Source organism: Leptodactylus fuscus, chromosome 2 (assembly GCF_031893055.1).
Source record: "Leptodactylus fuscus isolate aLepFus1 chromosome 2, aLepFus1.hap2, whole genome shotgun sequence".
Lineage (NCBI taxonomy): Eukaryota > Metazoa > Chordata > Amphibia > Anura > Leptodactylidae > Leptodactylus > Leptodactylus fuscus.
Window position 1 is genome coordinate 131,117,510 of NC_134266.1, and position 25,125 is coordinate 131,142,634.

Below are 25,125 nucleotides of genomic sequence, written 5' to 3' on the forward strand. Positions count from 1 at the left end.
GTAGGAATGATACAGAAATCCCCTCACGATTTCACCCCTAGCACCGTAATGGCACACTTGTTACGTATACTCTGTATGTTTATTGCAGTCTGTCTGCAGTGAGATCCTGACAAGAAAGGGTTGCAGGCACAGTGTACACCCAGATGGACTTCCCCAGTGGGCGGACTGAAACTATGGGAGTGCTCAGGTGCTCTTTGGTTTAGTCAGGAAGCCTGGTATGGAAACACTTCATGTATACATAGAATTACGATGTCTGCCGGTCTGACATGGACTGTGCTGTTTGTCAGCAGCATGCTGGGCCACATTGCAGGTAAGTGTAATGAATTGATTTACTATAACTGTAGTAAACCACAACATGACCAAGAATTCATGTGGTGGGCCTGAATCTGAGATTTCACTTACTGATTTACTTAGTGAATTACTTTCTGTTCTGTGTAATATAAGCTCTGGTACATTTACGAAACATACAGGGAACAAGGGTCAATGTAAAGTGGCAGTGTAGATATCGCAGACCGCACATTATAATAATACCGCACCTTACTGCACTGTAGCTTGTTGTCTAACTACAGATGTCGGTGTACATTTTCATTCAGGCTCCTTTAATGACATGAAAAATAGATCTGTTGTAGTCTCATAGATATGAAGTTGGATAAGTCATACATTTTGTAACTATATAATAAACAATTGTACATGTCATAATTCTGTACGGAAGATGTAACCACAGGTGAAACTTGCTTATGACAGCATAAAGGGGTTGGAGCTGATAGCGAGTCTATCATATCACCTTAGACAGACCCCATTTTATACAGCAATTTCCCTGCACATGACGTAAAACTTGTGTGACGAAACTACCCCCTCCCTACAGAATACCTTTGATAGTGATTGTTATGGTTACTGCAGAGGTATCTCAGATACTAGAAGGGAATACAACTAGAGATGAGCGAACACTAAAATGTTCGAGGTTCGAAATTCGATTCGAACAGCCGCTCACTGTTCGTGTGTTCGAACGGGTTTCGAACCCCATTATAGTCTATGGGGAACAGATACTCGTTAAGGGGGAAACCCAAATCCGTGTCTGGAGGGTCACCAAGTCCACTATGACACCCCAGGAAATGATGCCAACACCTCTGGAATGACACTGGGACAGCAGGGGAAGCATGTCTGGGGGCATCTAACACACCAAAGACCCTCTATTACCCCAACATCACAGCCTAACAACTACACACTTTACACGCTCAATACCACCTCTCTGACAGTAGGAAAACACCTTGAAACATGTGTATTTGGCACTTGCAGTGAGGAGAGATTGTCACCAGCAGTGAATTTGGCCCTTGTAGTAAGTTGAGGTTGGCACCAACATTTGTTTTGAAAATCAGGGTGGATTGAGCCTCTAACCAGCAGAGTTTGGGCAAATTCATGGTGGAGGGAGCCTCTAAACACCCCAGTTTGGGCAAATTCATGGTGGAGGGAGCCTCTAAAAACCCCAGTTTGGACCAATTCATGGTGGAGGGAGCCTCTAACCAGCCCAGTTTGGGCAAATTCATGGTGGAGGGAGCCTCTAAAAAAACCCAGTTTGGACCAATTCATGGTGGAGGGAGCCTCTAACCAGCCCAGTTTGGGCAAATTCATGGTGGAGGGAGCCTCTAACCAGCCCAGTTTGGGCAAATTCATGGTGGAGGGAGCCTCTAAACGGCCCAGTTTGGACCAATTAATGGTGGAGGGAGCCTCTAACCAGCCCAGTTTGGACCAATTCATGGTGGAGGGAGCCTCTAACCAGCCCAGTTTGGGCAAATTCATGGTGGAGGGAGCCTCTAACCAGCCCAGTTTGGACCAATTAATGGTGGAGGGAGCCTCTAAACAGCCAAGTTTTGGGAAATTCATGGTGGAGGGAGCCTCTAACCAGCCCAGTTTGGACCAATTCATGGTGGAGGGAGCCTCTAACCAGCCCAGTTTGGACCAATTCATGGTGGAGGGAGCCTCTAACCAGCCCAGTTTGGGCAAATTCATGGTGGAGGGAGCCTCTAAACAGCCCAGTTTGGACCAATTCATGGTGGAGGGAGCCTCTAACCAGCCCAGTTTGGGCAAATTCATGGTGGAGGGAGCCTCTAAACAGCCCAGTTTGGACCAATTCATGGTGGAGGGAGCCTCTAACCAGCCCAGTTTGGGCAAATTCATGGTGGAGGGAGCCTCTAAACAGCCCAGTTTGGACCAATTCATGGTGGAGGGAGCCTCTAACCAGCCCAGTTTGGGCAAATTCATGGTGGAGGGAGCCTCTAAACAGCCCAGTTTGGGCAAATTCATGGTGGAGGGAGCCTCTAACCAGCCCAGTTTGGACCAATTAATGGTGGAGGGAGCCTCTAAACAGCCAAGTTTTGGCAAATTCATGGTGGAGGGAGCCTCTAACCAGCCCAGTTTGGACCAATTCATGGTGGAGGGAGCCTCTAACCAGCCCAGTTTGGGCAAATTCATGGTGGAGGGAGCCTCTAAACAGCCCAGTTTGGACCAATTAATGGTGGAGGGAGCCTCTAACCAGCCCAGTTTGGACCAATTCATGGTGGAGGGAGCCTCTAACCAGCCCAGTTTGGGCAAATTCATGGTGGAGGGAGCCTCTAAACAGCCCAGTTTGGGCAAATTCATGGTGGAGGGAGCCTCTAACCAGCCCAGTTTGGACCAATTAATGGTGGAGGGAGCCTCTAAACAGCCAAGTTTTGGGAAATTCATGGTGGAGGGAGCCTCTAACCAGCCCAGTTTGGACCAATTCATGGTGGAGGGAGCCTCTAACCAGCCCAGTTTGGACCAATTCATGGTGGAGGGAGCCTCTAACCAGCCCAGTTTGGGCAAATTCATGGTGGAGGGAGCCTCTAAACAGCCCAGTTTGGACCAATTTATGGTGGAGGGAGCCTCTAACCAGCCCAGTTTGGACCAATTCATGGTGGAGGGAGCCTCTAACCAGCCCAGTTTGGGCAAATTCATGGTGGAGGGAGCCTCTAAAAAACCCAGCTTGGACCAATTCATGGTGGAGGGAGCCTCTAACCAGCCCAGTTTGGGCAAATTCATGGTGGAGGGAGCCTCTAACCAGCCCAGTTTGGGCAAATTCATGGTGGAGGGAGCCTCTAAAAAACCCAGTTTGGACCAATTCATGGTGGAGGGAGCCTCTAACCAGCCCAGTTTGGACCAATTAATGGTGGAGGGAGCCTCTAAACAGCCAAGTTTGGACCAATTCATGGTGGAGGGAGCCTCTAAAAAACCCAGTTTGGACCAATTCATGGTGGAGGGAGCCTCTAACCAGCCCAGTTTGGACCAATTAATGGTGGAGGGAGCCGCTAAACAGCCCAGTTTGGACCAATTCATGGTGGAGGGAGCCTCTAACCAGCAGAGTTGGTGGAAATCAGGGTGGAGGGAGCCTCTAACCAGCAGAGTTGGGGGAAATCAGGGTGGAGGGAGCCTAGTATTAGCAGAATTGTGCAACGCTTATGGTGGATGAGTATGAGGATGCGGAGGAATTGGAGAGGTTGAGTACAGACATGGAGTTTCATGTTGGGGTGCTTTACACAGGTGGGCACAAAAATGACGGCTCTACCCAGTGGTGGTTCATTTTTATCAAAGTGAGCCGGTCGGCACTCTCAGCTGACAGACGGGTGCGCTTGTCAGTGATGATGCCACCGGCTGCACTGAACACCTCTCAGATAGGACGCTGGCGGCAGGACAGGACAGCACCTCCAAGGCATATAGGGCAAGTTCAAGCCACAGGTCCAACTTCGACACCCAATACGTGTAGGGCGCAGAGGGGTCGGAGAGGACAGGGCTGTGGTCGGAAAGGTATTCCCGCAACATGCGCCTATACTTCTCACGCCTGGTGACACTAGGACCCTCCGTGGCGGCACTTTGGCGAGGGGGTGCCATCAAGGTGTCCCAGACCTTAGACAGTGTGCCCCTCGTTTGTGTGGACCGGTGAGAACTTGGTTGCCTACTGGAGGAACTGCCCTCCCTGCCGCCAACGTCACATGCTGGAAACATCTCCATCATATTCTGCACCAATTGCCTGTGGCAAGCATTGATGCGATTGGCCCTCCCCTCTACCGGAATAAAAGACGAGATGTTGTTTTTATACCGGGGGTCAAGGATAGCAAAGATCCAGTACTGGTTGTCCTCCATGATTTTGACAATACGCTTGTCGGTTGTAAAGCACCCCAACATGAACTCAGCCATGTCTGCCACAGTGTTAGTTGGCATGACTCCTCTGGCCCCACCGGAAAGTTCAATCTCCATTTCCTCCTCATCCTCCATGTCTACCCATCCGCGCTGCAACAATGAGACGATTCGAAGTTGCCCGGAAGCCTCCTGTATCACCATCACATCATCGGACAACTCTTCTTCCTCCTCCTCCTCCTCCTCCTCCTCCTCCTCCATTAAACGCAGTGAAGCGGACAGATGTGTGGACCTACTCTCCAGCTGTGACGGATCGGATGCTATCCCTAACTCCTCTGTGTGATCTGAGTTATCCCTGATGTCAATCAGGGATTCTCTCAGAACACACAAGAGCAGGATTGTAAGGCTCACCATCGCATCCTCAGAGCTCACCCTCCTTGTGGACTCCTCAAAGACCCGTAGGATGTCACAAAGGTCTCTCATCCATGGCCACTCATGGATGAGAAACTGAGGCAGCTGACTTTGTGGCACCCTAGGGTTTTGTAGCTGGTATTCCATCAAAGGTCTCTGCTGCTCAACCACTCTATTCAACATCTGAAACGTTGAGTTCCAGCGTGTGGGGACGTCGCACAAAAGCCGGTGTTGTGGCACATGCAGGCGTTGCTGGAGAGATTTTAAGCTAGCAGCGGCTACTGTCGACTTGCGAAAGTGGGCGCACATGCGCCGCACTTTCACCAGTAGCTCTGGAACATTGGGGTAGCTCTTTAGGAAACGTTGCACCACTAGGTTGAAGACGTGGGCCAGGCATGGAACATGTTGGAGTCCGGCAAGCTCCAGAGCTGCTACCAGGTTCCGGCCGTTATCACAAACGACCATGCCTGGGCCCAGGTGCAGCAGCTCAAACCATATTGCCGTCTCATCGAGGAGGGCATCCCTCACCTCGGAGGCAGTGTGCTGTCTGTCCCCCAAGCTGATCAGCTTCAGCACAGCCTGCTGACGTCTACCAACGCCAGTGCTGCAACGTTTCCAACTCGTAGCTGGGGTCAATCTAACAGCGGAGGAGGAGGCGGTGGCGGAGGAGGAGGCGGTGGCGGAGGAGGAGGCGGTAGAGGAGGAGGAGGAGGGGGGTGTTCTTCTCGTGTCCCTGCCAGGAATGTTAGGCGGGGAGACGAGGTACACCGGGCCAGTTTGGGAAGCAGTCCCAGCCTCAACTACATTCACCCAGTGTGCCGTCAGTGAAATGTAGCGTCCCTGTCCGCATGCACTTGTCCACGCGTCGGTGGTCAAGTGGACCTTTGTGCAAAGCGCGGAACTAAGGGCCCGCCTGATGTTGAGTGACACGTGCTGGTGCAAGGCGGGGACGGCACACCGGGAGAAGTAGTGACGGCTAGGGACGGCATAGCGAGGTGCCGCAGTTGCCATCAGGTCCAGGAAGGCGGGAGTTTCAACAAGCCGGAACGCCAACATCTCCTGGGCCAGCAGTTTAGCGATGTTGGCGTTCAAGGCTTGCGCGTGTGGGTGGTTAGCAGTGTATTTCTGCCGCCGCTCCAATGTCTGAGAGATGGTGGGTTGTTGTAAAGAAGCGCCTGATGGTGCCTTTGATGGTGCAGGAGAAGGAGATAAGACAGGAACAGGGGAGGATGAGGGAGAAGTCAACAAAGTGGCGGAGGCAGATGAAGTGGTGTCCTGGCTCGTCCTCTGGAGTGCATCGCCAGCACAGTCAGCAGTGGCAGTGGCAGAGGCAGAGGCAGTGGCAGAGGCAGTGGCAGTGGCGTGAACGGCAGGCGGCCTTTGTCCTGCCGTTGCTGCCTGCCACTGATTCCAGTGCTTGGATTCCAAATGACGGCGCATTGAAGTGGTGGACAGGTTGCTCTTCTCAGAGCCCCTAATCAATTTCGAGAGGCAAATTGTGCAGACAACACTATATCTGTCCTCGGCGCATTCCTTGAAAAAACTCCACACCTTCGAGAAACGTGCCCTCGAGGTGGGAGTTTTTCGGGGCTGGGTACGAACTGGAACATCTTGGGAGATTCCGGGTGTGGCCTGGCTTCGCCTAAGCTGCTGACCTCTGCCTCTAGCTACCCTTTTTGGTGCTGCACCTGCCTCAACATCCACACTACTTTCCCCGCTTGACATCCCCCCTGTCCAGGTCGGGTCAGTGTCCTCATCATCCACCACTTCCTCTTCCAACTCCTGTCTCATCTCCTCCTCCCGCACAATACGCCGGTCAACTGGATGCCCTGACGGCAACTGCGTCACATCATCGTCGATGAGGGTGGGTTGCTGGTCATCCACCACCAAATCGAACGGAGATGGAGGAGACTCTAGTGTTTGAGCATCTGGACACAGATGCTCCTCTGTTAGGTTCGTGGAATCGTGACGTGGAGAGGCAGGTTGAGGGACAATGAAAGGAGCGGAGAACAGCTCTGGGGAGCAGGGACAGTTTGGGTTATTGTTCTGTAAAGCTTCGGAATTTTGGGAGGAAGGAAGACAAGACTGTTGGGTAATAGGAGGAGAGGAGGCAGAGTCTGACTGGCTGCTGGACAATGTGCTGTAAGCGTTCTCTGACAGCCATTGCAAGACCTGTTCCTGGTTCTCGGGCCTACTAAGGTTTGTACCCTGCAGTTTAGTTAATGTGGCAAGCAACCCTGGCACTGTGGAGTGGCGCAATGCTTGCTGCCCCACAGGAGTAGGCACGGGACGCCCTGTGGCTTCACTGCTACCTTGCTCCCCAGAACCATTCCCCCGACCTCGCCCACGGCCTCGTCCACGTCGCTTTCCGGGAGCCTTGCGCATTTTGAATTCCCAGTTAGAAATTGGCACTATATACCAGTAGCAAAAATTGTGGGTGCACGTAACCCCAATATATTCTTTGAATTCCCAGTCAGAAACTGGCACTATATGGCAGTAGCAAGAAATGAGGGTATTTGTATTCCCAATATATTCTTTGAATTCCCAGTCAGACAATGGCACTGTATACCAGTAGTAAAAATTGTGGGTGCACGTAACCCCAATATATTCTTTGAATTACCAGTCAGAAACTGGCACTATATGGCAGTAGCAAGAAATGAGGGTATTTATAACCCCAATATATTCTTTGAATTCCCAGTCAGACAATGGCACTGTATACCAGTAGTAAAAATTGTGGGTGCACGTAACCCCAATATATTCTTTGAATTACCAGTCAGAAACTGGCACTATATGGCAGTAGCAAGAAATGAGGGTATTTGTAACCCCAATATATTCTTTGAATTCCCAGTCAGACAATGGCACTGTATACCAGTAGTAAAAATTGTGGGTGCACGTAACCCCAATATATTCTTTGAATTACCAGTCAGAAACTGGCACTATATGGCAGTAGCAAGAAATGAGGGTATTTGTATTCCCAATATATTCTTTGAATTCCCAGTCAGACAATGGCACTGTATACCAGTAGTAAAAATTGTGGGTGCACGTAACCCCAATATATTCTTTGAATTACCAGTCAGAAACTGGCACTATATGGCAGTAGCAAGAAATGAGGGTATTTATAACCCCAATATATTCTTTGAATTCCCAGTCAGACAATGGCACTGTATACCAGTAGTAAAAATAGTGGGTGTATATAGCCCCAATTCTATTGCTAGGGGACTTGCAGGGTATTTCTGGGGTGAAGGTGGGGGGGCACACCGTTGGAACGGGTATCGGGGGTATATATCGGGTATACGGGAATACACTGACAGTTTATTCCATTCAGGATCCTGGGAAAGCTGGGTTGCGGCGATTGAGCCCGTCAGTGCCACGTTACACTGACAAGCTTCTCCCTGGAATTGAAGTTATATGTAAGCCCAATATATTCTTTGAATTCCCAGTGAGACAATGGCACTATATGGCAGTAGCAAAAATAGTGGGTGTATATAGCCCCAATTCTATTGCTAGGGGACTTGCAGGGTATTTCTGGGGTGAAGGGGGGGGGGCACACCATTGGAACGGGTATCGGGGGTATATATCGGGTATACGGGAATACACTGACAGTGTATTCCATTCAGGATCCTGGGAAAGCTGGGTTGCGGCGATTGAGCCCGTCAGTGCCACGTTACACTGACAAGCTTCTCCCTGGAATTTAGCTCTTACAAGAGCTGTTGTGGTTGTCTTCTCCTTCCTATCCTAGCCTGTCCCTGCCTACCCAGAATCTAAGCCCTAGCTAGCTGGACGGAAACCTCCGTCCTCGGTGAATTGCAAGCTCAGAATGACGCGAACCTGGGTGGCGCTGTTCTTTTAAATTAGAGGTCACATGTTTTCGGCAGCCAATGGGTTTTGCCTACTTTTTTCAACGTCACCGGTGTCGTAGTTCCTGTCCCACCTACCTTGCGCTGTTATTGGAGCAAAAAAGGCGCCAGGGAAGGTGGGAGGGGAATCGAGTAATGGCGCACTTTACCACGCGGTGTTCGATTCGATTCGAACATGCCGAACAGCCTAATATCCGATCGAACATGAGTTCGATAGAACACTGTTCGCTCATCTCTAAATACAACTATAGTTCACACAACTGCGGTTATCAAGAATATGCTGAGTGAGCAGTGCAGCGCCCGACATGCAAACAATACTGGGATCTGTATGTCCCGGAAAACAGCTGATCTGTTGGGTCCTATCAGTCTAAGAGATCAGTGGGGGTCCAATACCCAGGGTCCCTGTTGATAAACTGTTCGAAAGGGCCATAGTGCTTTTGAAAGTGTCGTGGCTCCTTCACTATTTACATGGAAGAGGATCTGTTTTATAGTGACCATGGAAAGTTATTACAGCCTGTAGTAATATCACATGACTGCAGAGGCTGACCATCTTCATCACCAATGTAGCAGCTCTGCCATTACCAATTAATAAATAAAGACTCTCACATCGGTTGATGGTATAAGTGGCGGTTGGCCACAGCTTTATTTAAACTCTATCTTAACACAGTAATTTAACAATGAACCTTATAACTATTTCCATGCCTAGCCTCATTCTTCTAACTTCATCTTTGTGAGAATGCCGAACCACAGCAATTCTGCTGGCATGTAGACCTCCATACTGTTAGCGTTTGGGCATGGCAAAAAAAACGCCATGCTGTGACTGAAAAGGAAAATTTTTTAAATGGTAACAGAGCCAAATCCCAAACAGCTAACCATTGGGGTGGGTGGGTGCTCTTCTTATCAGATCCAAACCTGACAGAAGGTGAGCTCCCACACCTGACCTTGTGTTGTATAACCCAGGATATGGCTCCAAATCTGATGTCATACCCAAATCAAAAGGCAGAGTGAATATTGGCTCCAGATTTAAATTTAAACTAGTGTACTATTCTCCACAGAGGCTCTCCTGCACAGTATACTATGCTCCACAGAGGCTCTCCCGCACAGTATACTATGCTCCACAGTGGCTCTCCCGCACGGCATACTATGCTCCACAGTGGCTCTCCCGCACAGTATACTATGCTCCACAGAGGCTCTCCCGCACAGTATACTATGCTCCACAGTGGCTCTCCCGCACGGCATACTATGCTCCACAGTGGCTCTCCCGCACAGTATACTATGCTCCACAGAGGCTCTCCTGCACAGTATACTATGCTCCACAGTGGCTCTCCCGCACGGCATACTATGCTCCACAGTGGCTCTCCTGCATAGTATACTATGCTCCACAGTGGCTCACCACCATGGTATACTATGCTTCACAGTGGCTCCTCCTCATGGTATACTATGGTTCATAGTGGTTCACTCGAGTCGCTACAGGCTAATCCTATGAAATTTGTTTGAATATTTGTGAAGTTCAGCTATCCGATATAAAAGTATAACAAATGAAAGCCCAGGGGAGATGAGTAGAAATACCAAACAATTACCTTGCCTCACCTCTCCTGGGCGTCCAGCATCCTCTTCAGTCCTCTTCCCTTGCAACTGAGGCAACGCGCCCCAGTTTTATGGCATGAGTTATAATAAATACATTGGTCCAAGGCATCCCTGGCCTGCACCACTTCGTCCACCCTCCTAGAAACTGACAGGTCTGGAACATCTTTGGCATAAGAAATTGGCAAAGACAAAAGATGTCATCCTAATGCCCATCTACACCAAAAACTGGCGGTTAACACATCACCCATATTACCCCCAGAAACATACACTAGATTCTTTCCTATAGGTATTTGTTCTTTTGAAATGAAGTATAGCACTACCTTTTTTTTTTTTTTTTTTTCCATCCAAGAAAATTGCTTATAAGAACTGCTATAAACTGAATCAACCTAAAGACAAAAAAAACAGTTATGGGTCAGAACAGACTAGCATAATTTTTGTTCAAAGTTTCCCTTTAGATAACCTAAAATATAATACTGAAACTCTGCCAGTCCACATACCATAAATAGCCATATCTCTTACAGTGCTAGCCATAAGTCAGCCCTTCATAAAAGCTGCAGTCACAGTGCCCCACATAGCACTGACACTCACAATGTCTATGAAGTGCAGCCACAGTGCCAGAAAAGCAGCAACAATACCCAAATAACACTGATAGTCAAAGTGTCCTCCATAACCATGATACCCACAATGTTCACATAATAGTAGTAGTGGCGTCTACAGTATTTTTTAATTTTATTTTTTTATATGTTGGGAGGCATTTATCAAAGTATTTATGCAAGGTTTTGGTGTAGATAATGTGGGACATATGGGGCAAGGATTTTATTGCACCAGAGATGCACCACATTCCCTGTTCTAAGCTTCATTCAACACTTCCCATGGATATAAGTGGAGGGGGGCTGAGAGTGGGAGGGCAGGAGCAGAGATGCCTCAGCACGCCATATTTATTATAGATCATGTAACTTATCTGGCATGTTATATAGGAATTTTACGCCAGTGACTTACTGGCGCAACCATCCTCCATAGCACAGCAACCGTCCTCCATAGCACAGGTATTACCGTATATACTCGAGTATAAGCCGACCCGAATATAAGCCAAGGCCCCTAATTTTACCACAAAAAAAACTAGGAAAACTTATTGACTTGAGTATAAACCGAGGGGGGAAAATGCAGCAGTTACTGGAAAATTTCAAAAATTAAAATGGTTGGAGTTTTTGGGTGCAGTAGTTGCTGGGTGCTGGGGAAGGGGAGGGGGTGTTTTGGTTGTCTGTCTGCCCCTTCCCTGAGCTTGAGGACTGTTTTTTTTCCCCCACTTGGAATTCAGCCTGGCTGAATATAGGGGATCTGCAGTGCTCCTATTAATCCCTTCCCGACGGAACAGGAGCACTACAGATCCCCTATATTCAGTAGACTGGGCACTTTCAGACACAGGGATACCTAATGTGTATGTGTTTCACAGTCATTTTCTACTTTTATATGTATTCTAGGGAAAGGAGGGATTTAGAACTTGTATGTACTTTATTTTTTTAAAGCTTCTTTTTTTTCCACTATTTTTTGGCATACTCTGTACATTACTATTGCAGCTGGTCATAGACACCCCCCCCCCCCCCCCAAAAAAAAAAAAAAAAAAAAAGAATTTTTTTTTTTTTTTTTTTTTTTGCTTGACTCGAGTATAAGCCGAGGGGGGCTTTTTCAGCACAAAAATTGTGCTGAAAAATTCGGCTTATACTCCATTATATACGGTAATTACTAGTGAGATCAAAGAAGGTCAGCGTCCAGGGGGGCCAGAGTGATGCTTCCAAAAGTGATCCAGTGGGTGGTGACAAGCCTGGAACTCCTGAATTAGGACCCCTGGACCTGTTAACCCCTCTAAGCCTTAGTATGGATGCTGGGGTTTATTTACATTTGCTTTTAGGTCCATGACCACTAGCATTTAAAAGATTTATAGAGGCAAACGGAAGTAAAGAAAATAAATGTGATCAGGACAGAAGACTAAAGAATGTTGGTCTTCTAACAAACCATTGATACCATATAGATTTCAAAACCTGCTACCAGGAAGCCTACAGGTAACTACCATATATACTCGAATATAAGCCGAGTTTTTCAGCACAGTTATACTTATATGGCTTATACTCGGGTCATTACGGTCATTCAGCAATATCATAGTTACAGACCTGGCATCCGGACCCGGCATACAGACACCAGGACGGGTGCTGGGCCGCAGCATCGCCACGCTCATAGCAGGAGTGTAGCAATGCTGCTCATTTAAAACTGCAGAAGTACTTACGGTACTTCTGCTAACAGGCCCGGAATACAGACCCCACCCCCTCTACTCCATCACACGCCGGGTGATGTGGCCAGGTAAGCTCAGGCCCAGATACAAGCTCAGCGTGTATCTGCGTTTCGGGCCTGCTAGCAGAAGTACCGTAAGTACTTCTGCAGTTTGAAATTAACAGCATCTCTACGCTCCTACTATGAGCGTGGCATTGCTGGGGCCTGGCACCCGCCCCGGTGTCTGGATGACGGGTCTGTAACTATAATGGCGCCGCTCTGCTTCAGAGCGGTCACTATACCAACTGGAACCTCTGCTGTAACTTTTACAGCGGTAATGTCGGAGCTCCCTTCAGTCATGCCTGCAATCAGAGATTGCAGGCATGGGGAGATAGGACATCTCCGCTGTAAGTGTTACAGCGGAGATGCTCTACGATGTCCCGGTATGAGTGGTCCGGGCAGGTGCCAGCATGTTGCTGGAGGGAGCGAGCGCGACCGCGCTCTCAGGGGCGATCCTTTAGATAGGAACTGTGGCTGGCCACCGACAGAAGAGCTTCTGTCAGGGATTCCCGTCAGCGCTCCTGCACGGCCGGCTGCAGTTCTCCTTCAGGTCTGGCCGGCTGGGGATTCCCTTCAGAGCTCTTGCCGGGGATTCCCCTCAGAGCTCCTGTAAAGGCTCCCCGGCCGGCAGTGCTTCTCTTTTGCAGGCTGCTCCATGCAGCCTGCAAAAGAAATGACAATATTTGCAATGTATTGCAATGCATTAGCATTGCAATGCACTGCATTAGTGATCAGACCCCCTGGGGTTGAAGACCCCCTAGGGGGTCTAATAAATGCAAAAAAAAAAGTATTAGTAAATTATTACTAAATACAAAGTAATAAAAATTCTAATCCTCCCCCTTTCCCTAGAACACACATAAAACTAATACTGTTAATACTGTGAAACACATACACGTTAGTTATCCCTGAGTCCAAAAACGCCTGCTCTACATACCTATAAATATATTTTTCCTGTATGGTAAATGCTGTAGCGGGAAAAAAAAGTTGTCTAACTGCCCCTTTCCCCCCCCCCCCAGGCTTATACTCAAGTCAATAAGTTTTCCCAGTTTTTTGTGGTAAAATTAGGGGGGTCTGCTTATATTCGAGTGTATACGGTAAGTTATGAGATTACATTTCACATTCGGCCTTATTATGATAAAGCTCTTTTATGACCATACAAAGTACAGTTCCATAGTTTGATGTCATAAAGTTGAACAGACACGTCAGATTTTACATACAGTCATTACTGGTTTTCTTACTGTGGAATTCCTGTTAAGGGCTCGTTCACATCTGCGTTGTGAACTCCATACTTGAGGTTTCCGTTTCCTGCCTAAAACAGAGGCAGGAGACGGAAACCTGCAGGAGTCTCTCTCACCCATTCATTTGAATGGGTGAGAGAGATGTCCGGCCGTGAGCGGCGGTGAGCGTTTTATGCTCTCCGCCGCGAAACTGGGTTTTATAATCCGGACACAGAGTCGGACATGCAGTACTCTGTGTCCGGATAAAAAAATCCGGTTTCGCGGCGGAGAGCATAAAACGCTCACCGCCGCTCACGGCCGGACCCGGTCTGAGCTTTCCGACTTCTGGCATGCAGAAGACGGAAAGCTCAGAACGGACAGGTGAACGCTAGTGTGAACCTAGCGTAACTAGAATATCTTTACAGCCAAATGGTACAGGAATCCAACGTTACCTGAAAAGCAAAGAAATTCAGCTTTATATTAGGTGTAACATACATAAGAAAGAATATAAGTACATATGCATCAGAGACCAAAAAGTACAATCTGCCATCTGTTACATTCAAAATAAGAAATTGAAATGGATAAACATAAGGAAAACACAGTAAATTTATATGGCAGGGGAGATGAGGTTACATGGGAGCACCGACTGTTCCAAAATATTAGATACGTCAAGTAGGAACATATCACTTCTTGTGTAGCAATTTTAATGAGCCCCGTGTAAAGAGCACAACTTTTATGTAGTCTGTTTAGTAAATACTTGTGTTCCAAAAGGAATATTCATTATATATGTTCATTTCAATATATACATTATAACTCTGCTTTGTGCCAGTCTCTTTGTTATTTCTGAATGTTCTTGGTACTAACACTCCCCTTGTCCCTGGGACATGCCCTTGCTCGGTCTAACATTGTTAATGATGAGAGTCTGATCCAACAATAACAAACACTGTAAGGTTATGCTTCTTTGCCAAAGGGAGTGATATAATTTATAGTGTGGCGTACAGTCTTTCCTCCCAGATTCCTAGTAGTTGCATATAGAGCCTTATCTCTTTGTATACAGTTACTACCTTACTTTATCTAGACATTCAGCATACTGCAGTTAGTATAAACTTCTTTAGGTAGTATGGAAAAAATGCTGTATTTTTCTGGTCCTGTGACAGACCAGAACAACAGATTAAATTAATAGAGATAGCATGTCTATTGAAGGACAGCAAGGGAACATGAGGGACCCCATCGAAGGATGTAAAAAAGATTTTAAAAAATGTATGTAACTGTAATAAAGTGCATATGTATTGTGAGAAGGTGAAAGGCACAGTGCTGGAATCAGTCTATATCAGCCCCAGGTTCCTAACGTATGTGTGGTCCAGGGCAGGTCTGGAGTAGGCTTCAGCCCCAGATGTGGGTCATACGCTTGTTACTGGGCCAGGCTGCGGAGCATACACTTAAGGGCAGATCCTGAGAGGAGAGGAAGTGGTTGGTACCGTGTACGGTACGGTTTTTTTTTTTTGTTTGTTTGTTTTAGTTTATTTCATGTGGTTGGTAGTAAGCCACATGTACAGTTAGTATTTTCTGTTTATTTAGCGCTGAAATGAGCGGGATTTTGACATTATTTTGCCTGAAGTTTAAGCTGTATTTTATTTTGCTCATTTTTGTGCCAATTTAAAGGTTTATTTATTTTGCTGTTTTTCTTAAACTGCTTTGTTGCATTTGTTTACCTGTCTCTGACTAGTTGGATCCGCTCCACTGCTTCTACTTTGCTACCTTCCACACAATGTGTGGGTATGCATGTATTTATGTATGTAGATAGATAGATCGATCGGTCATAAAAATAGGTTGTTTGGGGAAAAAAATGCAAAGTGAATGAAAGAGAAATTAAAATATTTAAATTAAATCAATATTTTGACACCCCCCCCCCCAATTAGCAGATAAACAAGGAATCTTTCATCTAAAACTTTTCAACTTTAGCTTTACTTTTATGACCCTCTCCTACATGACTGGAACTGTCCTCCTCCCCTTTCCGATTAAGTATGTTTGTACTGCTTGGGCAAGCATAACACCTACGTTAATGAAGAAATTGGGTGTGATGACTTGGCAGAAGATCATTATACCAACAATTGTGTATGGCCAGCAATAGTACTAGCACTGATACTGTGAAGTCATGCTGCGGCAATGTTCAAGCTGCTGGTGTTTTCACTTATATTTCTTGATTATTGCTGATTGACTTAAATGGGTTGTCCAGGATAAACTGATCTTCCTAATGTTACCCCTCTAAATTACTTTCTGTAAGCTATATCACTGAGGTGGTCATGTGACCACCGCAGACACATTTTCAGATTTTTCCAGTGACATTCCAGTTCCCTGTTTCCAGAAATAGAGCGTCACCAAAACTAAAGGCCCACTGGCATGGTTTGGGCAAACAATGGTCTTAATCATAGTATAAGTGGTGCTGCATCGTTTTTATCCTGATAAGTTTTAAGTGTAGCCGCAGCCCATAAATATACACAAATTGTTTATATTTTTCATGCATTCAAGAGAGGCGGGAGTAGGCAATGGATCCCTCATATACATGGCATGCAAAATGGCTAGCAACTTTGGTCTTATCAAATTTTGCATAATTCTATAAAAAAAAAAAGCAGTATTTTTTAAAAAAAATAAGCCCGATGACATTGTTTATTAAAAGGACTTGCCTAGAGACTCAAAATTTCCAAAAATTTTTTCTCTGACAAAACCGAAACTTTTGTACTTTATCTTAGACAAACTAAAATTACCAACGCCCCCTCTAGCACATGGTAGAAGAACAGAGTAGGAAAATCACATGGTCCTTGTGACCAAGGTGGGCTTCTGGCATCAACTGACTCATATTCAGTGCCAAAAATCTTATTTTAAGGGGGGTTCCCATACTCTTGTTTCAGCAGCTTTGCCTGCTGTCTCTTCTTCTCACTTTCTGTATTCCTTATCAAACAGTAAAAGCTGCCTCCCTCCAACTTTCTGAACAGGACACTATGAAGTATCACAATTCTTGTTATAATTACTAGAAATCTAATCCTGTATAAATGCAGATCAGATAATATGCATATGCTTCTAGAGAATGGACTTGGTGTTATCTGTGTGTTTTCATAGAATGATAACAGACTGGGCTTTATCAATTCCAAATAGCTGTAGATACCAGAGCAGTGAGTGACTTGTCCTGTATTATCACACAGATATGGTGCTATGGAAACTCTGTATAAACAATGACAGGAATAATTTCATATACAGTAGCAGGAAAACAAAGCAGCGTTGCTACAGTGATATATTTATGAAAACTCAAATTTACATAAGCTAGCAATATACACTCACCGGCCACTTTATTAGGTACACCTGTCCAACTGCTCGTTAACACTTAATTTCTAATCAGCCAATCACATGGCAGCAACTCAGTGCATTTAGGCATGTAGACATGGTCAAGACAATCTCCTGCAGTTCAAACCGAGCATCAGTATGGGGAAGAAAGGTGATTTGAGTGCCTTTGAACGTGGCATGGTTGTTGGTGCCAGAAGGGCTGGTCTGAGTATTTCAGAAACTGCTGATCTACTGGGATTTTCACGCACAACCATCTCTAGGGTTTACAGAGAATGGTCCAAAAAAGAAAAAACATCCAGTGAGCGGCAGTTCTGTGGGCGGAAATGCGTTGTTGATGCCAGAGGTCAGAGGAGAATGGCCAGACTGGTTCGAGCTGATAGAAAGGCAACAGTGACTCAAATAGCCACCCGTTACAACCAAGGTAGCCAGAAGAGCATCTCTGAACGCACAGTACGTCGAACTTTGAGGCAGATGGGCTACAGCAGCAGAAGACCACACCGGGTGCCACTCCTTTCAGCTAAGAACAGGAAACTGAGGCTACAATTTGCACAAGCTCATCGAAATTGGACAATTGAAGATTGGAAAATGTTGCCTGGTCTGATGAGTCTCGATTTCTGCTGCGACATTCGGATGGTAGGGTCAGAATTTGGCGTCAACAACATGAAAGCATGGATCCATCCTGCCTTGTATCAACGGTTCAGGCTGGTGGTGGTGGTGTCATGGTGTGGGGAATATTTTCTTGGCACTCTTTGAGCCCCTTGGTACCAATTGAGCATCGTTGCAACACCAAAGCCTACCTGAGTATTGTTGCTGACCATGTCCATCCCTTTATGACCACAATCTACCCAACATCTGATGGCTACTTTCAGCAGGATAATGCGCCATGTCATAAAGCTGGAATCATCTCAGACTGGTTTCTTGAACATGAAAATGAGTTCACTGTACTCCAATGGCCTCCACAGTCACCAGATCTCAATCCAATAGAGCATCTTTGGGATGTGGTGGAACGGGAGATTCGCATCATGGATGTGCAGCCGACAAATCTGCGGCAACTGTGTGATGCCATCATGTCAATATGGACCAAAATCTCTGAGGAATGCTTCCAGCACCTTGTTGAATCTATGCCACGAAGAATTGAGGCAGTTCTGAAGGCAAAAGGGGGTCCAACCCATTACTAGCATGGTGTACCTAATAAAGTGGCCGGTGAGTGTAGATAGAATACTTAAGATGGGAATAACCCTTTAAAGTTGTCCAGAGAAGAGCAACCAAAATGGTGGAAGGTCTGCAAACCATGTCCTATGAGGAGCGGCTAAAAGAACTGGGATTGTTTAGTTTGCAGAAGAGAAGGCTGAGGGGAGATTTAATAGCAGTCTACAAATATCTGAAAGGTAGTCACAGTGCAGAGGGATCTACCCTATTCTCATTAGCACAAGGAAGTACAAGAAGCAATGGGATGAAACTACAGGGAAAGAGATACAGATTAGACATTAGGAAAAACTTTCTGACAGTGAGGGTATTGAGAGAGTGGAATAGGCTGCCACGGGAGGTGGTGGGCGCTCCATCAATGGAAATCTTCAAGTGGAATCTGGATAAACATATAGCTGGGATGATTTAGGAAAACCTGCACTCGCAGGGAGTTGGACCCGATGGCCCTTGAGGTCCCTTCCAACTCTACCAAAAAAGAAAAAAAAAAAAGAAAAAAAAAAGTTTTTCAATAGTTAGCTTTCCTTTAAAACAGTGTCAGATTTGCTGTTAGTTTTACACTATGATCTTTGACAGTCCACAAAATGTCTTACATTACATTGACTAGTAAGCCAACTTTTCAGTAGAAAATCTAATTTTGTTGAGTGTTACATATAGCCTTTCTTCACCGTCAACGATGTTATTTTTACCTTTACTTATACTAATCCATAGTAGTGAAGTTAAAAATTTCACTTATTCCTTCCACCTCTTCTTGATCAGTTGGATGAGAACAGTCAGCATTTTTGGAAGTAGAGGAGGCAGAGATGTAAGAGGAAGACATGACTGTTAGTGAAGGTAGAATTGGAATGGGGCTGTTAGTTGTGCTGGTAGACGAGTTGGGAATTAGGAGAGTGTACAAGAATCCAGGTGTGATAGTCAGAAAAAGTGGGTGAAAACGATGACCTTGCCAATGATTCTATGGAGGAAGAGGTTGATGGGCAGATGGTGATAGTAACTATTCCAACCAATGTGCAGCCCCAACATCCAAAAAACTTGCTCAGGCAGAACTAGAGTACGCTGAGTTGGTAGTGGCAGTGCCAGAGACTTTTTCCAGCACTGCTGCTGTTGTAAGCAGCAGCTAAATGCAGTCATCTCCCATGTGGGATTTTTTTTTACATTGCAAAAGAACAAATCTATGGCACAGTGTAAGATAAATAAGCAGAAAATTAGCTGTAAGGGAAAAGGAAAAAATGAAGGAACTACATTTTTATCTACTCGCATGGTGGTACTGGCAGGGGAAGTGAGCAAAACTGTCCAACTCCTTCTCCTTGTGATTTTTCTTGTAGACAGGCCACATCCACACCTAGCACATCGTCACCACCAACATCATCATCATCACTGTCTGCGGTTTCTCCTCTTCCAAGTCAGTGTCAGCCATTCATAAGGGACTGTGTGTCCAAGAAGCTGCAAGATGCAACCAGTCAGCTAGTGGTTGTGCAACTTAACTCTTAGGGCTCATTCACACTACGTAATCGCCAGCTTATTCTGAACTTAAAACATGTTCAGAATAAGCGGCGTATAAAGCAGTTCCATTCATTTCTATGAGAGCCGGCATACGAGCGCTCCCCATAGAAATGAATGGGCTGCTTCTTTCACTACGAGCACTCCCATTAAAGTGAATGGGAAGTGCCGGCGTGTACGGCTCAGCATTTGCCCCAAAAACTTTACCAGGGCGAGCTATTGCTTCTGCTGCTATATCCTTCAGCAAATATCCCACTGGATGACTAACTCCCCTAACAACAACTGGAGAGTGTTGGCAGTGACAATGGTATGAATAATGTGACTGCACTGCGGTTGATTAGTACAACACATTGTCCCTGCTTGGCACATGTGCTAAGTTTGGTTGTGTGCACTTTAATAAAGTATACAGCGACCATAAGGAGGTTCTGCTCATGCAGGGGCGTGTCTACCGAGGTAGCAGCGGTAGACGCTGCCACATGGTCTGGGACATTAGGGCTTTTTAGATGTTTTGTTGTGTGTATTTAATAAGCAGTCATCTGCTGGAGCCTTTACTGTCTCAGTCTAATCTAGAGCGTGTCAGCAGAATGTGCAGAGGAGACAGACTGAGGACTTAGGCCTAGTGATTTCTTATACGGCCCCGAAGGATGAAAAATACAGCCCAAGGCTCTTAAGACAGCCAGGATCTGCTGCTGGAGTAGACGTTGGAGTGGAGTGTGGCACTAGAGCCTTATCATCGCTGGGCATCCTCCTGCGGCTGGGAAAGCTGAATGCTGGAGGACTGCAACCCCCATTTGGAAGCTATTTGCTGTTCAGTTGCTGAGTAAAGTATCATTCTGTTTCGGCTACACAACTGCCTTCTTGAGTTGTCCCTGTCTTACCGTCGGGGCCCTTCCGACTTCCATCTTACCAGCTCGGGGTAGAGAGGTCCCCCCTCCAACTGGAAGCGCCATGGGCCTAGCTGGTGGTGTGTCATCTACCGCTGCTGCTCCCATCCTCTGATTCTCTCCATTTGGACTGTCGCAATGAAGGAAGTGTGTAGCCTTCTGAAGTACCTTAAGAAGGCCTCCAAATTTGTCAACAGGGACAGCTGCAGCTTCAAAAATGCACTCCCCTATGGAAGGGAGCAGTGGAAGGAGCTGCCCCAGTTTGCCATGGGAGCTTTATCTTGTCCACCATCTGACCTAATGGTTCAGAGGTTGTTCAGTGCTGTTGGTGGTCTTTTAACACCTAGACGGACCAAACAGTCTACCAAAAGCATTCAAAAATACCTCTATCAAAATGAATGTATACATGAGGATTTTTATACATCTCTGGCTGTTGCCAGTGACTAGATCTGTAATGTTAATGCTGCCTTCCTGCCTGCCTCCCCTAAACAGCTGGATGTCACCTCCTGCAGCCTACTAATGTTGCCACTGCTAACCCCACTCAGCAAGACATCTCTAGCAGCCTGGTCTGACACACTATTATACCATACTGTGGGTGCCACAGTGTTGGTATAAAAAAATTTAAATAAAAAAAAGTTGCCCACTTCAAAAACACCATGCCATTACTTCTTCTACAAACATGCTTGTTTGATCGGGTTTGTGGTCTCTGCAGTCCCAGTGCATGGAGGGTCGGTCACACAAGTGCATCAGCACTTTATTCACAGGGAGGATGCAGGGGAACTTTCAGTGCGCTCTGTACTCGGGATCTCTGGGGGACCCATAGATCAGAACTCCAGCAATGTGCCATTTATCCCCAACAAATGCAAACTGTGTTCGTAATGAAGGATAGGTTCATCCCATACAACCCTGATGACCTGCTGGGAATTATTGGGAATGAACACTGTTGGTAATGTCCATTCCAATGACTGCTGCCTGATCAGATCATATAAAGGAACCTTAATATGTTTTATAATGTGTGTGTGTTTAGTTTTTGTATTATATACAGGGTTATGCAGGGAGATATGGAAGATTTGAACGGGGCGCCACGCAAGGTGGGGATAACCTTGGTGAATAAAGAGTGGGGGTATCTGCTCGTCAGGAGCTGCCATTTCAGTAGCAATGGAGACGTGGCGGATAGAACATTGTGTGTCCGTGTAAACACCTTTATCGAAACGGGCCGTTTTGTCATTCAAACACAGAGACGTTTACGGAGTAATTTCAACTTTGGCCGTCATGGTCCTGTTCCGAAGTTTGACACGATAACAAAGTGGGTGAATAACTCACCCACTGGTGGTGTTCTTATAGATGGACATCTTAAGTTGGAGAATGGACCCACTCCTGGTTCCCTTTCCCCCTCCTCCATAAGCACCACCAGATTTTGAAAGTCTGCCATGTCTTGTGGTGCAAGACCCAATTCAGCACCCAGTCTCCTATCCCGCATGTTAAAAAAAACCTTTTTCCACTTTAGTTTTTGAATAAATAGGAGGAAGTCCTTAACCCAGTTAAACGTATCGTATCCTGGGCGCATGCGCAGTAGCCATAGTAGAAGCAGCATGCTGCTGCGCATACGCCCAGGCCATTTTTTTTTTTAGCAATGTCAGTTCACGAGCGCCGGAGGAAGATGGGACCTGAGGACATCGCAGTAAGAGGAGGCGTGGATGAATAAGACAGCGGACCCTGAATGCCCGCTCACCGTGCACGATGGGTAAGTTGATCACATTCTTTTTTAGGGTATTATTTTAAAACTGGGCAGTAGTTTAATATAACATTTACGGTGCATGAATAGCCTTTTTAACGCATATTCGGGGCTCTATCAGCATGATTTTGCTGATAGAGCCCCTTTAAAGCTATCAATTGTTAGATTCCATGCTGTGTAGTGAATAGGATCGTTTTTAAAATCCGATCTCCGATTAGTAAAAAAAAATCCCATTGACTTGCATTGGGATCGAGATCGGGTTCGAATGAAAATTGATCGGAAATCGGATTTCAAAATCGATCCTGAAAAGTCAAGATCGGCTCAACCCTACACATTGGTGCAACAAATAGAGTGGATGAGGAATTTCATTTCTACCATCCATGCACCTTGAACAGATTGGGCCTGTTACGGTTCTGTATATACAGTCCTATGAAAAAGTTTGGGCACCCCTATTAATCTTAATCATTTTTTTGTTCTAAATATTTTGGTGTTTGCAACAGCCATTTCAGTTTGATATATCTAATAACTGATGGACACAGTAATATTTCAAGATTGAAATGAGGTTTATTGTACTAACAGAAAATGTGCAATATGCATTAAACCAAAATTTGACCGGTGCTAAAGTATGGGCACCCTTATCATTTTATTGATTTGAATTCCCCTAACTACTTTTTACTGACTTACTGAAGCACAAAATTGGTTTTGTAACCTCAGTGAGCTTTGAACTTCATAGCCAGATGTATCCAATCATAAGAAAAGGTATTTAAGGTGGCCAATTGCAAGTTGATCTCCTATTTGAATCTCCTCTGAAGAGTGGCATCATGGGCTACTCAAAACAACTCTCAAATGATCTGAAAACAAAGATTGTTCAACATAGTTGTTCAGGGGAAGGATACAAAAAGTTGTCTCAGAGATTTAACCTGTCAGTTTCCACTGTGAGGAACATAGTAAGGAAATGGAAGACCACAGGGACAGTTCTTGTTAAGCCCAGAAGTGGCAGGCCAAGAAAAATATCAGAAAGACAGAGAAGAAGAATGGTGAGAACAGTCAAGGACAATCCACAGATGACCTCCAAAGAGCTGTAGCATCATCTTGCTGCAGATGGTGTCACTGTGCATCGGTCAACAATACAGCGCACTTTGCACAAGGAGAAGCTGTATGGGAGAGTGATGAGAAAGAAGCAGTTTCTGCAAGCACGCCACAAACAGAGTCGCCTGAGGTATGCAAAAGCACATTTGGACAAGCCAGCTTCATTTTGGATGAAGGTCCTGTGGACTGATGAAACAAAGATTGAGTTGTTTGGTCATACAAAAAGGCGTTATGCATGGCGTCCAAAAAAACAGCATTCCAAGAAAAACACTTGCTACCCACTGTAAAATTTGGTGGAGGTTCCATCATGCTTTGGGGCTGTGTGGCCAATGCTGGCACCGGGAATCTTGTTAAAGTTGAGGGTCGCATGGATTCCACTCAGCATCCGCAGATTCTTGAGAATAATGTTCAAGAATCAGTGACGAAGTTGAAGTTACGCCGGGGATGGATATTTCAGCAAGACAATGATCCAAAACACCGCTCCAAATCCTCAGGCATTCATGCAGAGGAACAATTACAATGTTCTGGAATGGCCATCCCAGTCCCCAGACCTGAATATCATTGAACATCTGTGGGATGATTGGAAGCAGGCTGTCCATGCTCGGCCACCATCACACTGAACTGAACTTGAATTGTTTTGTAAAGAGGAATGGTCCAAAATACCTTCATCCAGGATCTGATTAAAAGCTACATGAAGCGACTAGAGGCTGTTATCTTTGTAAAAGGAGGATCTACTAAATATTAATGTCACTTTTCTGTTGAGGTGCCCATACTTTTGCACCGGTCAAATTTTGGTTTAATGCATATTGCACATTTTCTGTTAGTACAATAAACCTCATTTCAATCCTGAAATATTACTGTGTCCATCAGTTATTAGATACATCAAACTGAAATGGCTGTTATAAACACCAAAATATTTAGAACTAAAAATGATTAAGATTAATAGGGGTGCCCAAACTTTTTCATAGGACTGTGTATATATATATATATATATTTTTTTTTTAAAACTACAGAACCTCTTAGCTGCAGAACACTACAGCGAGGTCCACAGGCCCAATGGTGGGCGGCTGTATGTCTGAACTCAATGTGAACTACTGCAAGGACACTGCAGCGTGAAAATCAATGTGAACTACTGCAAAGACACTGCAGCGTGGACTCAATGTGAACTACTGCAAAGACACTGCAGCCTGAAAGTCAATGTGAACTACTGCAAAGACACTGCAGCGCGATACTTAATGTGAACAGTGTATACTGTGCGACACTCCATGTGAACAAGGTGCAACTAAAACCCTGACAGTTTAGCTCACTGGCCAGGTGCACCAGTACAAGTGAAACACACACGGCTGCCAAGGGTTAACACTCACCCCAGGCCAGCAAACACACACACTTACCCTTGCGACAACTAGGGGCCACCACAGAAGTTTTAGAACATTCTCCTGCACACAGCTTGGAGTTACCAGGGGAGTTTGCATGCTCCCGCACACAGCTAGGAGCCATACAGGAAGTCAGACAGTACACATAGGCTATCTCAGAGACCATACCTGCTGCAGATCTACAAGCTGGAACAGCATCTACTGCTCCTAGCCCTGATGTAGCTCTAACAGTTCAGGGTTTATAGGTCCTACCTAACAGCACCCAGAGGAACCCCACACAGAGGCCTAGTCTGAAACCTGTCTGAATACTGGAGCCTATCCCTGCAAACTACTGTCATTCACTCCGTGGACTTTGAGGAGATTTTAGTCAAAGTGGGAGCACCCTTGCAGGCGTCGGCTCACACTATTTAAAGGGAAGTCCCCGCCCAATAGGGGCGGTGGCCATGACCTCACAGC

The 25,125-nt window shown here is 45.9% G+C and overlaps 1 protein-coding gene across 1 annotated transcript in view; it reads left to right on the plus strand.

Moving 5' to 3' along the window:
• Positions 1 to 226: 226 nt before the first annotated feature.
• IFNLR1 (interferon lambda receptor 1) overlaps positions 227 to 25,125 on the plus strand; it is a 38,156-nt gene continuing 13,257 nt past the window's right edge. The window contains exon 1 of the mRNA XM_075266404.1: positions 227 to 310. Within this exon, the coding sequence (XP_075122505.1) occupies positions 250 to 310 (61 nt within the window). The 5' untranslated portion in view covers positions 227 to 249. The remainder of the gene's footprint in view (positions 311 to 25,125) is intronic.